The sequence below is a fragment of the Kogia breviceps genome, chromosome 17 (assembly GCF_026419965.1).
Source record: "Kogia breviceps isolate mKogBre1 chromosome 17, mKogBre1 haplotype 1, whole genome shotgun sequence".
Taxonomy (NCBI): domain Eukaryota; kingdom Metazoa; phylum Chordata; class Mammalia; order Artiodactyla; family Physeteridae; genus Kogia; species Kogia breviceps.
Genome location: NC_081326.1, coordinates 16,846,675 through 16,859,404, shown reverse-complemented (window position 1 = coordinate 16,859,404; position 12,730 = coordinate 16,846,675). Strand labels below are relative to the sequence as shown.

The window sequence follows — 12,730 nt, the reverse complement described above, 5'->3', positions numbered from 1 at the left end:
ACTTTTTTATATTTGCCAATTAAAAATGAGAACATAGGACATACAGTAAAAACACGTTTAAAGTATTTTATCTTAATAGAAAACTGTGGGCCAAGAAAATTAACTTTAAAAATTTAAAACAGTGACTTTTCTTTTTTCTTTTTTTTTCATGCTCACTCTGGATTTCTCCACAACATTTGACATTGTTGATTATCCCTTCCCCTGACATTGTGTTATAATTTCTTTTCTAACTCTGACCCTCTTTCATCTCCTTCGCCCGCTCTCTATTATTTCCCCTGCCTTTTGATCATGGGCATTAATCAGATCCCAGCCTTAGGCTCTCTTTTTTGGTTCTTTCACACTTTCCCTTTCCAGGTGCTTATCCACTCAACATGGTTTCAATTATTACCTCCCAGATCTGCATCTTCAGTACCGATGTACATTTCTAGTCCTTCACCTTCAGTAAACCTTCACTGCTTAGTCCCATCTGCCTGGGAATTCTTACAGGGTGGGCCTCTTTGCAGTTTATCTCAGGTTGAATATACAGCTCTGCCACTTGGATGTCCAATAATCATCTACAACGTTAGTAAGACCTCGACTGGCTTCTCTTTGCTTGAAAAGAGACACTTTCCAGCACAGGAGTGACTTTTAACCTAATTTTTGAGGGTTGCAGTTATATACCCAACAGTCCATCAGAATCGAATCTGTTAGTTTTGCTAACGTGCCCAGTCCGGCGGTCACAGTTCTCAGTCATCATTTCACTGGATGTGTGAGCAGCATTTGACACGGCTGACCCCTCCCTCCTGCTAGATGTACTTCTCCCACTTGGCTTTCAGGAAGGGCGGCGCTCTGCTTGCTTGGTTTTCCTCCTGCCACGCCCTCCCACAGAGTTCTCACTGTCTTGTGGCTTTAAATTTCACCTGCATGTTGATGATGCCCAAGTTCTGTCTCCACCTTGGACCTCTTTCCTGGAGTCCAGACTTAACGAATCTGTCTCTTCGACATCTTCATTTGGATGTCGAACAGGCTGAATAATTTAACATCTGCACCCCAGAGCTGCTGATCCCAACAAACCCATTCCCTCTGTGGTCTTCACCAGCTCCATGCGTGGCTGCGCCATCTTGATCGTTGCTCATGTCAGAAACCCTGGGGTCTTCCTCGTCACCTCTCTCATATTCCATGGCTAGTCCTCGGGTAAACCCATCTTCTCTACTTTTGAAATTCATCCAAAATCCAAGTACTTCTCGTTACTTCCAAAGCTGCTACCCTAGCTCAGGTTTCTGTATTATTGCAGTAGCCTCTTAATAGGTCTCCTTGCTCGATACTGTCATCACTCCCCTACCGTCTGTTTTCACCATAATAGTCAGATGATCCTTCCAATCAATGGAAGTCAGATTATGTTGCTTCTCTCTCTTTAAAATCTGGCCATTTCACTCCGGGTGAAATGAAATCCTTACAGTGATTTCTAAGGAAGGCCCTATGGAATCTGGCCATCTCTTCCCATCTCTTAGCTTTCCTTCCTTTACTCCCTTGATGCTCACCAGGTGGGAGTCCTCTGAATTACTTGAACACGTGTCTGTGTGGTTTCCTTCCTCATTTATTCCAGGCCTTTACTCAATTGTCGTCTTCTCAGTGAGACACTCACTGGCCACTCTTATCTACCCCCCCTCCCTGTCCCACCCTACCCGACACTTCTGAGCCTTTCCTGCTTTTTCTATTCAGCATGTAGTCCTGGCGTACGAGAGAGTCTACGTGTTTATCTTGTTTATCGTCTGTCTTCTCCACTCTAATGTGTGTTTTTGTTCACTGTGATATTCCCCCATTATAAGGAGGTGCTCTGTAAATAATTGTTAAATTAATGGGTTTTATTGCATATCCTCTTAATTTCTTCTAAGTTTTTTTCTTTCTTCTTACAGCCCCCTTTATCCCCTCATGTCTGCATCATTGCGGCTTTCTAGTCACGCATCCTTACCTCAGTCTCATTAAACACAAACCTGCTAAAATTTTTCACCTTAAATACATTTTATTGTGATTCTTTCTGCTTAAGAATTGGCTTAAACTCTCCATTCTTTCTTATGTTGAATCTGATCTCCTTATTGCTTTGCAGAGTACTTATTACTTTGCAGTAGTATCTCCATCCTACTACTGTTCTTCCCATGTCTAATCATAATTATCTTCTGCTAAAAGCACAGTAATCTGCGTGTTGTCAGCTAAATGTTCTTGCTTGTCTCTCACCTCCGTGGCAGGTCCCAGTCCTTCAGCACCAGAACATTTGGCTCGCTTCTGTCGAAATGTGACTGAAAACTTCTTGCCAGAAGTCTTCTGTGATACAATTAAATAATTTTTACAATATTTATGCGTAATGTTGTTTTCTAAAACATGGAGATCAGCATACATTCTTTATTATCGATAGATATATTGACTCACGTTTTATCTTTTACAAATACATTCGTGAGGTTAAAACTTTATTGGGGGGACTTCCCTGGTGGCGCAGTGGTTAAGACTCTGAGTTCCCAGTGCAGGGGGCCCAGGTTCGATCCCTGGTCAGGGAGCTCGATCCCACATGCCTGCCGCAGCTAAGGAGCCTGCCAGCCACAACTGAGGAGCCCGCCTGCCGCAACTAAGACCCTGTGAAACCAAATAAGTAAATAAAAGAACAAAAACTTTTTTATTGGGGTTGATAAGAGGGTATAGTGCATTATATGGTTGGTATCATTTTAAAGAAAATAAATCTTACTAATGATTATAGAGTCTTTTTTTTTTGTTTTTGTTTTTGGCTGCTTTGGGGCTTTGTTGCTGTGCACGGGCTTTCTCTAGTTGCGTTGAGCAGGGGCTGCTCTTCGTTGCGGTGCATGGCTTCTCATTGCGGTGGCTTCTCTTCTTGCCAAGCACGGGCTCTAGGCGTGCAGCAGTAGTTGTGGTTCGCGGGCCCTAGAGTGCGGGCTCAGTAGTTGTGGTGCACGGGCTTAGTTGCTCCACAGCATGTGCGATCTTCCCGGGCCAGGAATTGAACCCATGTCCCCCGCATTGGCAGGTGGATTCTTAACCACTGAGCCACCAGGGAAGTCCCTATAGAGTGATTTTATTGGGCTAACAGTAATATTTTTATTTTCTTACTTTAGGTATCATTGCCCAATGCCCAAGATCTTTTATGTTCAGCTGACTGTAGGAAATAATGAATTTTTTGGGGAAGGAAAGACTCGACAAGCTGCTAGACACAATGCCGCAATGAAAGCCCTTCAAGCACTGCAGAATGAACCTATTCCGGAAAAGTCAGCTCAGGTGGGTCACTGCTGCATGTGGCAGCCTGTTTCTTATAGTTGCCTAGGGAGATTACTGAGAAGACAAACAAATGCTTTTTTACAAATAAGGGGAAATCTCTGCTGATAGGAAGGACCACTAGAGTAGCAATCTGCTATGATTTGCTCCGCAGCTTACCTGTGTGCTGTATTACACTCTTGGGTTCCTGCTGGGATGACCTTACCTTTGAGCGCTTTGGTTCACCCTGCGGTGTTTCCGGGAAAGGCAGGATTTGGGAATGTGAGCAAGGATGAGAAAGAACATTTATTTACCTTGCATCGAATGCTACGGTTTATTGAGCATGGATTACATTGTATTAATTAATCTAGAATCAAGGAATTTAAAGTGGAGGAGATGTTTGTGAACTTTTCAGTCCTACTTTATTTTACCAGTGAGGTTATTGAGGCTGATCTTCAGTAATTTCACTCGTTCCCGTGGCTTCAGCTACTTTCTCTATTGACTTCAAAATAGTATCTCCAGCCCAGGCGTGTCTAGTAAGTCACCTTCTTAGCGAGTTCTGCACTTAGTTATTTGAAACTGGGCAGTTCTCAACCCGTACAGTTTCCCTTTCCTCAAGCCTGTTGTTCTCCTCCCTTTGAGATTTATCTTAGTTAATGGCAGACTTAGAATTTTTGTCCTTGTACACTTTCATTATGACCCTTATCTGTTTGCTTATCTGTTTTCCCACTGAGTCATAAGCTTCTTGACAGTAGGAATACTGTTTCTTGATCTCTTTAATGCTTATACTGTGTTCAGTATATGTGAGGCCCTCCAGAAGTAAGTGTTAAATAGGTGAATAAGTAAATTGGCACAGAGCTCCAAAATCCTGGTTTGCATCCTGCACTCTTTCTGCAGCTTAGTCTTCATAGAAGATTAAATATCATACACCAGTTGGAGGTTGTGTGTGTGTGTGTGTGTGTGTGTGTGTGTGTGTGTGTGTGTGTGTGTGTAATGGAGGTCTCCAAAGAGAACTGGGTCCGAGGATATAGGATAAACTCAAATTAGTGAATGGTTGAGTAAAAGATTTCTACACTCAGCATTTATCCTTCTACTTGGAGGAAAAAAACTGAAACCAAATCACAAGAAGCCTCACGGCAAAGCTCTCGACTGCGGTGGTTACATAGAAATCCACAAGATCCCGTTTCTGGTTTCCTGTTTCCTATTGTATTTTAAGATAGGTTCTCTTGATTGTTAAATACATGTAAAGTTTGTTACAAAGTGAAGATTCAGTGTCATCCTATTTTTTGTGATTTAGAATGGTGAATCGGGAAAAGAAATGGATGATGACAAAGATGCAAATAAGTCTGAGATCAGCTTAGTGTTTGAAATTGCTCTGAAGCGAAATATGCCCGTCAGTTTCGAGGTATGTGTTCAGCGGAGATCTCCCGTTTTTCCCTCCTTGCTCCTTATTATTTTAAATCAACAAACAAATAAGATTGACAAATAAAATTTTAGTATCCTGAAAGAATTAATGTGCTTCCTTATGTTTGAACTCTCTATGGTGGAATGATACAAAAGCCCTGAGAAAATAGAACTTATGGATTCCTGCTGATTCTCTTTGCCTTTTCTGTATTAAGCCGTTTGTGTACATGATATTTCAGATTTCATCATAAAATTTATTTGCTGAGTTTAAGGTAATTTGTAGTAACGTGTAAGATTTGGTGTTTTTGATAAGATCACATTGAAAATATTCAGTATAGTTAATATTTAGTGACGTATATATTAATATCTAATTTCTTTTAAATTTATGGAGGCCAAAATATGTTTAAATTTAACCTTTACTAATAAGTCACCAAGAAGTAATTAAGCACCTCTTTAGTTTACAGCTAGATAAATGTCACAAAATATTTATAAAATTGTGTGACATTTAAAAGAGAAAAAAATGTTAAATTGTTATAATACCTCCTTTATTAAGAGGTCACTAATTTTGCAACTCAGATATCTAGAAAAGAGGCCAAAACCAGGAAATAAGCTGAAACAGTTGATGAGTATCTATCTTCCTTCAAATTATGTGATGTCCACCAACTAGAAAGCTCCACATTTTACTCTCACTGGCAGGATCTACTTACCTCCACTGAAAACCTGTTTGCTTTCTTAGACACAGTCCTAACAAGTTGGGTTATCTGATTTCTCAGTCCATAGAGATTAAAGGCAGCAAAATGAGGAAGGCAGGAAGAGAGTGTACTTGAGGGCCTGTTGGTCCCAGCAAGAAATGACAGGGGAAATATGGAAAACCTATCAAAAGTAATTGCATATAACTCAAAAGTCATTGGAAGATAGGGACCTTTTAAAGGCTACAGTGAAGAGGAACAGTTTTATAAGTCTTAGATGTCCTTAGAGGCATCAATATAGTATAGTATAGAATATCTGATGTTCATATTGATCATCTAATGTGAACAATAAAAGGTTAAATATTTAGTCAGTAAAGTATATATGTATAGTTTTTAATTGAGGAAGATGTCCATCAAAGTGGTTAAACAGTTTTGGTGTTTCAACTTGTAAACTTAAATTACTTGGAAAGTATGCTTATCATAAATTCCTTATCCCCAATAATATTGGATTATTGAGATATTGTATGTTTCCCTATTTGGTATCCAATATTAGAAGACAGATTTTTAATATAATGTTCAATGGTAAACTATTTAAATAGGGTTTTTTGTTTTTTGTTTTTTAGGTCAGACTTTTGCAGGAGACTATAAAGCACTCAGGTTTTGGAAGGCATTTTTCCTCCAAAAACTGGTATAGTCTAAAGAGAGCACATTAATTCAGGATTTAGGAACATTTGTAGCAGACAGATTCATAATCCATTACTCTAGAAAGTTAGGTATTTCTATGGCATATCTACTTACCTATTTAAGGTCATGTCACAGCGTAAACATTCCTTTTTGTAAAACAGCCTTTGAGGTCTCCATCAAAATTAGGTTATTTTTCATACATAACCTGTTTTTGAGAGGCTTCCACATGCAGGATGCTTTATGGGTTATAAAACTCCAATAAGACATAGTCCTGGCACTCCAGTAACCTACTCTTACAGAGGAGAAAGATATGTACACAGTTATATGCAAATTATCATTCTGAATGGCCTGTGTACCTAATGTAATATGGTATGTTTTATGTTCTTAATTTTCTGTTCCATAAGAAACAGGGTGACCATAATTAGAATTGCCTGTTTTAAGCTAGTAAAGCACAGTTTTGACCATGAATTGAATGTGCTTATTTAGATTTCTGTTTTTTCAAATTCAGTTAATTAGGCATCATAAGTATCATAAATGAATAGTCCCTGTATAATGACTTCATAAGAGCTTTATTGAAGGAATCTATAATTTTGCCATAATTCTTAATAATTTCAATCTTGATTATGATATGAACATTAAGAAAGATTCATGCCATGATAACACATCTTAAGTGCCTGTACTGAATATTTTACTTACATTCAATAGGTTATTAAAGAAAGTGGACCACCACATATGAAAAGCTTTGTTACTCGGGTGTCAGTGGGAGAGTTCTCTGCAGAAGGAGAGGGAAATAGCAAAAAACTATCCAAGAAACGTGCTGCAACCACTGTCCTACAGGAGCTGAAGAAACTTCCACCTCTTCCTGTGGTTGAAAAGCCAAAACTGTTTTTTAAAAAACGCCCTAAAACAATAGTAAAGGTAAGTATATGCTTGTGAACATTAATTTTACTATGTAAACATTATAGTATCTGTAGCTAAAAGTATTTTCATAAGCCAGGTACTTAAACCTGTGGGTTATAAACAGTCCCCAAATCAGGGTTGGACATGTGTCTATAAATGAATAACAATTCAGTTTTGCTTTTAGACACTTGTATATCTGTGTTCGTTCATGAAATAATAATAATACCTTAAATAGTTATAGTTTTTTATGGTTTAAAAAATACTTTCCCATTCATGATCACCTTTGGTAAAATTCTCATCATGATTCTGTAAGGCAGGTGTTACCCCTCATTTTACAAATAAGGTTTTATGAGACATATTCGAAGAATTTGCTCACTTGTATTCACCTGTTGTGTGCAGCAGCCTGAACTACTGATCTGTAATCCGGTGTTCTTTCTGCAAACCACACTGCTGTATGGTGACTGCTTAGGATTTCAGGACATGGTGGTTGGATGCAGAGTAATAATCATATGAGTAATCCTCACACTGATGACAGCAGAAGCAGCCAGTGAATATAAAGCACTCCGTGTGCCAGACATGGTCCCAGCACTTCACATGCTTTATCTCATTTAATCCCCATAGCAGCCCTAGGAGGTCAGCGGGGCGATTTGGTTTCTATTCTTTCAGGCAAGAATACCGTGTCAAAGAAGAATATAGAGCATACAGCTTTTCAAGATGTTGTAAGTCTTTCTTTTACTGAATCAGATTTTATTTACGTTAACCAAAAAAAAAAAAAAAAAGGCAGAGGTCAGACAAATGAGATGAATTAGCACTTAGCACAGAACGGTGCCTGCAGACACTCAGTGTGTGTGACGTGAATGGAGCGAGAGTTCTGCGCCCAGAGAAAGCCTTAAACTGCCAGCGCATCAGCCGCTAGCTCAGCCTCGCTTATTTAGCAGACTTCTTCAGAGTATCAAGGATGACAGAAGTGAAGTACATTTTATCTTTGATGGATTTCTTTTGTTTAGATCCTGCAGTGGTACAATTGAAGTATTTCTGTAGGTTTTATAGTTTTGTGCCTTTGCTTTATTTAAAAATACATGCATACATATTTACATAAATACCTATATAAACAACTACATAAATACTTGTTCTTTTTAATGAATACTGTCATTACTTCACTGAGAGGCTGTAGATTATGCATTTCCTGAAATAGCATTCTACGTTGTGCTGCAAGGTAGACTAAAAATAAACGCCAAATAGATCCACTCATCATGAGTCATAGTGGTTTTGAGGACTGGCTTTCATTTATATGCTCTAACCACGTGGTCAGGGAGTAGGATATGGTTGTTAAGAAAATGGCCATCAGAGTCAGAAAATGACCTTGGAGTGTGCATCCTTGTGACCTGAGCAGGTTACCGAACTTTTCTAATCTTTCACTTCTCTATTTATAAAGTAGGAATAATAATTGAACTTGCTTCACAGGATTGTTATGTGTTACTTGAAATAATACATAGAATGCATTAGTCATTATTATTAAGTATTTATGAACAATACAAATAATAAGTAGTCAATAAATATTAGCTATTGTTATTTTGTATCTAATGCTATTCACATTTTATATGTGCATGAATGTATCCATGGTCTGTTTTCCTACATCTTTATATATATAAAATCTATAGCTTCTCCATGATGGAAGAACAGTGCTCTGCATCAGAATGGCAGGGCAAAACTGGTCACATTAACTTCCACCTAATCTATTAAACTAAATCTAATCTTAATAAATTAAGAATAATAAGGCTTTAGTCTAGAAAAGATCTATCACTTTTTATAGTAGAATATAAATATAACTCTTGTTACTTTTAACCGTAGCCATTAAAAGCAAGAGTATTGTTTAAATGTTATTCCACAAAGGGGGGAGAAATGTTTTGAATTTTTAAAATAATTTGCTACTACCTCCAGTATAGAAGCATGTTATTCTAGAACTTTCTTCCTATCCACCATTTAGGTCTCAGCTTAAACTTGACTTCTTCAGGGGTGACTTCTCTGATCCTCCCCCAGTCCCAGATTCAGTTCGCTCCCTGCAATTTTCCTCACATACATCACACTTGGAGTTTCTTGTACCATATCTGTCTTATGTTAAAGTCTGTAGATAGTCTCTGAAATGTAAGGTTATTTTGAGAAAGCAGGATGCTTACAATGAGTTGGAATCTAGATAATTTTGAGTATGATCAGACCTTCTAGTGGGCCAGTAAGTGGATCAGCTTGGATAGTGTCTTGGTTTTCAGCATTTTAGTCACTTCCTTAAATGTCTTCTACATCTAGGGTCCGCCATTCCTTATTATGCAATAGAAGTAGAGAAAATAGCTATTGATGACTTAACCTTGATTTTATTTAGAATAATGAAATTATCACATTATCTCATTTGATCCTCTTAATCACTCTGTGATGTAGATATTATCCCCATTTTACAGATGAGGTTCTTGGTGTTTAAGAAACTTCCCTAAGATCACAGAGCAGAGTCAGGCTTCAGATCCAGTCACATCTGATGCCAGTGCCCATTTGAAACTGGTTGGTTGTGAACTCCTTTCGGATTTTAATTTACTCTACAGAGTCAGCTTGTTAAAATGTAATACTGCCCTGATGGTGTCTTTGGGTTTAGATTCTGTTCTTTAATGTAGTTCTCTTCTACAAGATGAGGCCTCAGAGAAGGTTTTCTGATGTTGGAGATAAAGTTTTCTGAATAAGACTGTCCTTACTGGTTTGTAGAATGATAGTCTAAGACTTGCTATCCAAGGAATAACTTAATTTTCAAGGGCGCGAGTAGTTAACTTCAATCAAGGGAAGAAACCAGTCATTCTTAATGTTCTCAGAGCTCCATTATTCTCTGATTGGATTTATGCATCTGGTTCTTTGTCATTGGAATCTGTATCAACAACATCTTTGGAACTTACAGACATTCTTACAAAATAGGCAAATTACACAGGAATGAAGACAACACACAGTCGGAAGTACATGTTTATGTGACCATCTTCATGGACATCTTCTAGTGCGAGACCCAAGAGCTTCCCTTTACCTTTTCATTGGCATTTCAATCTTAGACTTACGGGTTATTATCTGTATTTGTCTTTTCTCATCAGTCCTTCTTTACTTCCATTATAATATATATATTTTTTCATTTTCTTGGTATGTAAGTAGAAGTAGAAACCAGTATTTTATCAAAAGCTAAAATTTTCCTTTTCTTTCTTCTCCCCCTCTACCCAACTATTTTAGTATTGAAGTTCTCAGTCTTTTCCCCCTCTTACTCTCTCCTAGGCCGCTCTTCATACTTCTAGGGCTTCAATTCAGTTCTTATACAGATGATTCCCAAATACTCTTCTGTGCTCGACACTGCCTATTGGGCCTCTCACTTAACAGTTCACAGGCCCCTGAATCCCTGTCCAAAACTCATCGTGTTCCCTTCTGAACCTCTTCCCCCTCCTGCATTCCTTATCATAGTGACTGGCATCCCCATCCAGCTGCTGAAACAGAATCCTGGGAGTCATCTTTAACATCTCTCCTACTCCTTGTATAGAGTCAATCGTCAAGCCCTATTGATTCCATCACTAAGTTGGTCCATTTCTTTCCATTCCCTGCCACCCTTTTGATCCAACTCACATTCATGTCTTGCCTGAACCACTATAGTAGGTTTTTAATTGGCCTTCTTCCTACAAGTACTTTTGACATCAAAAGATCTTTTTAAAAGTGTTGTCTTTTAGAAATACTGATCAGATCGCATCATGCCTCTACTTAAAATCTTTTAGTAAATTTCTCATTGTTCTTTGGGTAAAACCCCAAATCCCCAAAACATAATTTTAAAGACCTTGCAGGATCTGACTCAGAGGCTGTACCTGCAGCACCAAGCTAGATATGGTCGAGACTCAACAACTACAGGAAAAGCTAAGACTATATAGTGGCTCTTCTGTAAGTTTAGTGTAACTTATATAAACTGTAACTTAGTGATTACCCTTGTCTCTAACACCTGTTTTAGAGTAAATTTTTACAGGTGGATATAAAGTGCTGACCATATGACATGCAAACCTTCATTTCTAGGAATAATATATTAAGAAAGTTAGTTTGCATGCAGAAAAAAATATTTGATTTGCAAAGGTTTTTTGTTGTTGTTGTTTTTAAACCTTTTAGAAGCCACTAAAAAGACTATATATAAACTTTAAAAAAAGCTTCTATCAAGTTTTATTCATAAACATTACTTATATAAAGTTAAAAATAGAGTGCCTTCTAAAAGGTTTATATAGGATGTGTATGTAAGTTAAAAAGCATACTAAGTAACAGTAAGTAAGACCTACCACCCAGCTTGAATGTAGAACATTTCTCGGTAAGGTTGAAGCTATCAGTATACCCTCTTCTGTCACATCCTGATACCACCTCCGTTAGGTGACCTGCCATCGTTAGTTTGTGTTTAATGTTTCCTAATCTTACAGTTTTACTACATGTTTGTTTTTCTGAAAAATGGTATTTGGTTGGTTTCTAAAATAGCTTTATTGAGGTGTAATTGACATACAGTGAACTGTACATATTTAAAGCATACTATTTGATATGATTTGATATATGTATACACTTGTGAAACCATGACCACAGTCAAGACAGTGAACCTATCCATTGCTCCCCAAAGTTTCCTCATTCCCCTTTGGAATCCCCCCACCTTCAATTCCCAAGCAACCACTCTTTTTTGGACTGGCTTCGTTCACTCGGTATAATAATTTAGAAATTCATCCATGTTGTTATAGCTATTAATTGTTGGTTCTGTTTTATTGCTAAGTAGTATTATATTGAATGGATATACCGTAATTTGTTTATCCATTCACTCTTTGTTGGGTATTTGGGATGCTTATAATTTGGGGCTATTAAAAATAAAGCTGCTGTGAACATTTGTGTCTAAGTCTTACGGGCATATGCTTTTTTTTCTCTTGGGTAAATACTCAGGAGTAGAGTGGTGTGGTCATTTAGTAGGTATACAGCATTTTAAGAAACTGCCAATTGTTTTTCAAAGTGATTGAACCATTTTGTATTCTCAGCAGCCATGTGTGAGAATTCTAGTATCTGCACATCCTTTCTAACACATAGTATAATTAAATTTCAGTTGTTCAAATACATGCATATTGACATCTCATTTTGGTTCAGATTCCTAATGACTAATGATAGAGCATGTTTTTGTATATACAGTAGCACATGAAGCTTGATGAAGTGTTGTTCAGATCTTTTGCTCACTTAAAAATTTTTAAGTAATAATTTAAACAATAACAAATAATACATTTAAAATATAAATTTATTACGGAATTTTGAGAGGTCTTTATACATTCTGGGTACAAGTTTTTTTAAAATCAGATATGAGGTTTGCAAATATTTCTCCAAGGCTGTGACTTGTCCTTTTTAAAGAACAGAAGTTACTAATTTTGACAAAGTTCAATTCATTATCATTATTATTACTGAATGTGATTTTGGTGTTGTATCTAAGAAATTGTTACCTAACCAAACCAGAAAAATTTCCCCTATATTTTCTTCTGGAAGTTTTAGTTTTAGATATTACACTTAAGCCTATGAACCATTTTGAGTTAACTTTTGTCTGAGGTATGGATTGAAGTTTTGGGTTTTTTCTACATGTGAATATCCAATTGTTCCAGTACCGTTGGTTGAAAAGACTACCCTTTCTCCATTGAATGGCTTTTGCGCATTTGTTGACCATATATGTGTGGATCTATTTCTGGATGCTGTTCTGTTTCATTGATGTCTTTGTCTGTCTTTCTGCCAGTACCACACATACTGTCTTGATTACTATA

General features: G+C 37.4%; 1 protein-coding gene across 44 annotated transcripts in view; it reads left to right on the top strand.

Moving 5' to 3' along the window:
• STAU2 (staufen double-stranded RNA binding protein 2) overlaps positions 1-12,730 on the top strand; it is a 287,834-nt gene that overhangs the window by 103,216 nt on the left and 171,888 nt on the right. For all 44 annotated transcript variants that reach the window (XR_010837442.1, XR_010837440.1, XR_010837444.1 and 41 more), the window contains 3 exons: positions 3,102-3,261; positions 4,535-4,642; positions 6,720-6,932. Coding sequence is in view for 39 of the 44 variants with exons in the window: in XM_067017251.1 (XP_066873352.1) it covers positions 3,102-3,261; positions 4,535-4,642; positions 6,720-6,932 (481 nt within the window). In the remaining 5 variants the exon portion in view is untranslated. The remainder of the gene's footprint in view (positions 1-3,101; positions 3,262-4,534; positions 4,643-6,719; positions 6,933-12,730) is intronic.